Raw genomic sequence first — 4,574 nt, 5'->3', positions numbered from 1 at the left:
GCAGAGAGGCACATGGCAGCACCCCCATCCACTGTGGTGCCCAGGAAGGGAACAAGGAGAAGAGGGGAATTAATATTAATGAGCTGATTTGCACTGGAAGGCTCCCATTAATTCTCCAGCCAGCCAGGACTCGGCGCAGGAGGAGAGCTGCTAACCAGGCATGGAAGCAACCTGGCTGCTTCTCCTCACCCTGCCTGGGCACGGGGGAACCCCAAAACCAGGGCAGCACCCCCACATGCTGCTCTGCATCATACCCTCGATGGCAGTGGACCCAGCCAGGCAGAGTGTGGCCATCCTGCAAGGACAGAGCCACCAGCCATCCTGTGGCCATCAGCCAGGCAGCAGCAGCAGGAAGATGTCCGCCCAAGAAGATGAACATTTGCTGCAGTGTATTACAAACACAACCGATGTTCTCAGAGAGGGAACGTGAGGCCAGACAGGAGGTGACAGATGGGCCACCACAGCCATGCCATTAGCAAATCTGCTGGGGGCAAGATAAAAGCAGAGGAACCCCCCCTCTGCACCCTGTGATCTTGTGATGGAGGCAGGAGCACCCTGCCAGCCCCTTCCCTCCTGCACCCCCTGCACTGCTCATAACCCCATTGTGGAGGGATTTGGGGTTTATTTAACACATAGAATGGGTTTAGGAAAGAAAAATAATAATAATAATTTAAAAAATTGCTGACAATTCTTTTCCAGAGAAGAAATCCAGCCTGCAGGCGGGGAATAATGGTGCAGGCGGCGAATAATGGTGCAGGCAGCCCAGAGCGAGCAGTAGCAGATACAGAGCAGGCAGGAGGAGCCGGATGGGTTTAAGGAAACAAGGGAGCCCTTAAATCCCCCCCAAACCTCCTCTGCTGTCACACTCCTTCACCCTGGGGCCCTGCTCTTGGTGATAACTCCCCCGAGGCCATGGCCAGGATGTAGCCCCTGGCCCAGGCAGAAACCTCAGGGGTGTAAAACGCTTCCCGTGCAATCCCCTCGGAGAGCCCCGCGCGGAGGGGAAGGGGAGGAGGAGGATTAACCAGGTTGACCAAGATTATGACTGCAATTATATCATCATTTCGGTGTCTCACCGTCATCAGCGTTATTAATAGCCTTAATAATAGCAAAGGCAATTAGAGCAATAACAACAATACCGATTGCAATATTGCTCTTACCCCTCGCAGTAATGATACTACGAGTAGTAAGATCCCTAGTAGGGCACGGGAACCCAACAGGAGGCTCTGGGCTCCCCAAGGCACCGGGTCAGCCTTATTTATTTCCATAACGACAAATTAGGCACAATCATTATTCCAGTCTGTGTGAGACAATTTAATTCTAGGTCACGCTCGTGCTCTTAATGAAAGCCTTGGCGAAGCCTTCCCTCAATCCATTTTCCTTCTCCCCAGCTGATACTGGTCCCCATCTAGCTGTGTGTGCTGAAGAATTTGCTCCATCCATCAGGTTTTAGTGAGCTGTCAGGGGGATCAGGTTGTTCAGCTGATGCTGGAGCTATGGGGCAGCTGGCAGCATGGCCATGGGGCTGGTGGGGCTAGGGGACCAGTGGGGAGACCCCCAGCCCCTCCTGCCCACCCAGGCAGGGATGTTCTCCAGCCCCTCGAGTTGTCCCCCAGTACTTTGCTTCCCTGGGGCAGAGTAAAGGTTGGGGAGCAGCTTGGCCATAAGAGGGATCCTCTCACCCCAAAACTGGGGGTAGAGAAGGAAAGCAGGACAACCTGAAGCACCAGACAGCCTCACCTCGGACTAAAACACAGCTCTGCTTCATCTCCTCAACACGAAAGACAGCAACAGACCATCTCCCATCCCAGGCGTGCGGGGCACTGATGGCTTGCGTGACCATGAACAACTTGCTTCTCTTTCCTACCTCAGTTTCCCCAGCACAACAAGCCGGGAGCCTGGATTTCCAAGCAGAAGGGTCAGAGCAAAGCTCCAACACATGTACATGGGTGTTCTCCCAGGTCTGCATTTCTTGGAGGCATTTAGCCCCACAAACCAACCCTCTGGTCCACCCCAAAGCTCTCCGATACAACCAAAAGCAGATTTCCTTCCAGCTGGGGACATTCGCCACATCAAGGTATTTTTTTTTAGAGAGGAAAAGGAGGGAGAATGAAGTTCAAGTGGATCAAAAAGATTCCAAGCCATGGGGTCCATCTCCAGCCCAGCCCCAACCCCCTATCACTCACCCCTGCTCCTCCATCATCTCCTGCAGCTCCATGCATTTCAGCTCCACCCTCCGCTTGCGCTCATGGTCCAGGATTTCCCGGTGAGCCTTCTTCACCAGGCTGGGCTCTACCAGACGTACCTCCTCCTCACCCTTGTGCCATGTACCTGAGGCGCTAGGCTGCGAGAAGCCATTGGAGGCTTCCTGGGGTGGAGGCACATCGGCCCCATTGTTGTAGAGAGCCATGTCGGCGTGGGTGGCCTCAATGATGGTAGCACCTGGGAGGGACAGAAAGAGTCAGCGGTCAGTCCCTGCCCTGGTTTCCCTCTCACCCTGTGACAGTGAGGGGACATCTCCAGGACCTGAAGGCAAAATTAATCTCAAAAGAAGTGTAGGCACACAGGTTGATGGGGATGGTGACCAACAGAGATGCATCTTCTGCCAGTGCCCTTCCCACCCCTTGCTTCAGTTTTCCCATCTGCAAAACAAGGCTGGGGCTGTTCCCATCACCATGCTGTGAGGGCTGGAATGGGAAAGAGAGGACAATGTCCCTCCAGTACCTGAAGGGGCTCCAGGAAGGCTGGGGAGGGACTTTGGACAAGGGCAGGGAGTGACAGAACAAGGGGTGATGGCTTGAAACTGCAAGAAGGGAGGTTTATATTGGATGTTAGGAAGAAATTCTTCACTGTGAGGGTGGTGAGACACTGTCCCAGGTTGGCTAGAGAAGCTGTGGCTACTCCTCCCTGGAAGTGTTCAAGGCCAGGTTGGATGAGGCTTTGAGCAACCTGGTCTAGTGGAAGGTGTCCCTGCTGCTGGCAGGGGGGTTGGGACTGGATGAGCTTTAAGGTCCCTTCCAACCCCAACCATGCTATGAATGACACCTCCACCTGGAAATTAAATGCTCCTCACAACAACCCTTGGACTAGACCTTGACACACACACATTTTAGCCTCTGTAGCTCTTATCAAACAACAGAGCAGCCACACAGCACTGCTGCCCACCTGCCTTCTCCCTGCTCTGTCACCTTCACATGTCCCTGCCTCCTTCTTCCACCACCACAGTCAATGTGTCCTCACTTGACTCCAAAAATAACCCCACGGAAGAGGACAACTGTTCCTGAGCAGTGCTGCTGTGCTGAGGCTGATGCTCCCCAAGCCTCAGGGAGGAGATACTCCCAAATCTCCTGGGTCAACCAGACAGACACAACCCCATCTCAGCTACCTAAGTCTGCCAGCACATTGCTGAGTGCCCATTCCTTGGTGTCCCCATCGCCTGATGCCCCAGTTCCCCTGCCCAAACCCCCAGTTATCCCCCAGCACAGGATGCTCCCACTGGAGATCTGTCGCCTTAATTACCAGCAGCAGCCAGACTGCAGAGGCACTGCCTAGGCTTCACCTGGGGCTGCTGCCAACACTTCTCCTGCAAAGTCCTACACAAAGAGAATCAATCAGGGACAAAGGCAGAGCACCCTCCTTCACTCTCCAAGCTGGCTTTGGGCCAGGAGACACAGCTTTTGTCAGCAGCTGCTTCTCCAGGGTGTTTCCATCCCAGGGACCCTGTCAAAGAGGCTTTTCCAAGGATGGGTGCTGCTTGAAGGTTCCATCTCGGGGACTGCTACAGGGACAGACACCCACTCCCTAGGTGGGAAGCAGCACCCAAGCACCCATGGGGCCAGTCCTTGCCTGTGATGCCCAGGTTGTGTGACACACCCTGCCCTCAGAGGATGGGACCAAACACTGGCCCAGGGAAGAAGGAATCCCTCAGCCCAGCGTGATCCACCCTGTTTTGAGCCCAGGGAGGGCTCACAGCTCCCACTGTGCCATTCCAGCAGGACATCAGGCAGTTCAGAGCTTGCTGTGGCCATGTCAGGTGGGACAGAGCTGGGGAGGGAATGCCAGTCACCCACGAGAGGCTTTGAGGACATTTCTCTGCTGCTCAAGGAGCAAAAAAAAAACCTCAGAGCCCTCCCCAGGGTGGTGGGGGTCCCAGCCTGGCGAGAAAGCATCTCCCACCCTTCGGCATCCCCAAGGGACATCCCCGGCTTTCCCGCTGCCACCGGCTGCCCCAGGCACTCATTTATCTCCTGACGAGGCTGCCCGGGGAAGGACGGCAGCTGACTGCTTAATTATAATGTGGGTTTTTTTCTTTCCCTTTTTTTCCCCGTTATTACCGTGCAGAGAGGAGCTGGCAGCCTTCAGTTCTGCAGAAGCACGGAGGAGACACTGCTGGTGGAGTGGGAGCTGGCTGGGGCTCTGCACCCCATGGATGCTCAGCCCTGTGAGAGCAACCAGAGGGTCCCCCCCCCTTCCCTGCAGTGGGCTTGGCAGCACCCACATTTCAGGTCCCGTGACACCCCACAGCAAGGAGCTGCCCCACTCAGCCCTCCCCACTCTGTGGGGACCCCTGATCT

At 55.3% G+C, this 4,574-nt stretch overlaps 1 protein-coding gene across 1 annotated transcript in view; it reads right to left on the bottom strand.

The window, feature by feature from the left end:
* The window catches only part of LOC104524441 (serine/arginine repetitive matrix protein 3-like), a gene marked incomplete at both ends in the record, with an annotated part of 10,344 nt that extends 7,902 nt beyond the window's left edge, over window positions 1–2,442 (bottom strand). Inside the window, one exon of the mRNA XM_010167318.1 lies at window positions 2,187–2,442. Within this exon, the coding sequence (XP_010165620.1) occupies window positions 2,187–2,442 (256 nt within the window). The remainder of the gene's footprint in view (window positions 1–2,186) is intronic.
* Window positions 2,443–4,574: the final 2,132 nt, after the last annotated feature.

The sequence above is a fragment of the Antrostomus carolinensis genome, unplaced genomic scaffold (genome assembly GCF_000700745.2).
Source record: "Antrostomus carolinensis isolate BGI_N321 unplaced genomic scaffold, ASM70074v2 scaffold29534, whole genome shotgun sequence".
NCBI classification, from domain to species: domain Eukaryota; kingdom Metazoa; phylum Chordata; class Aves; order Caprimulgiformes; family Caprimulgidae; genus Antrostomus; species Antrostomus carolinensis.
The sequence above is the reverse complement of the archived record's forward strand: the minus strand, read 5'-3'. Positions and strand labels throughout refer to the sequence as shown.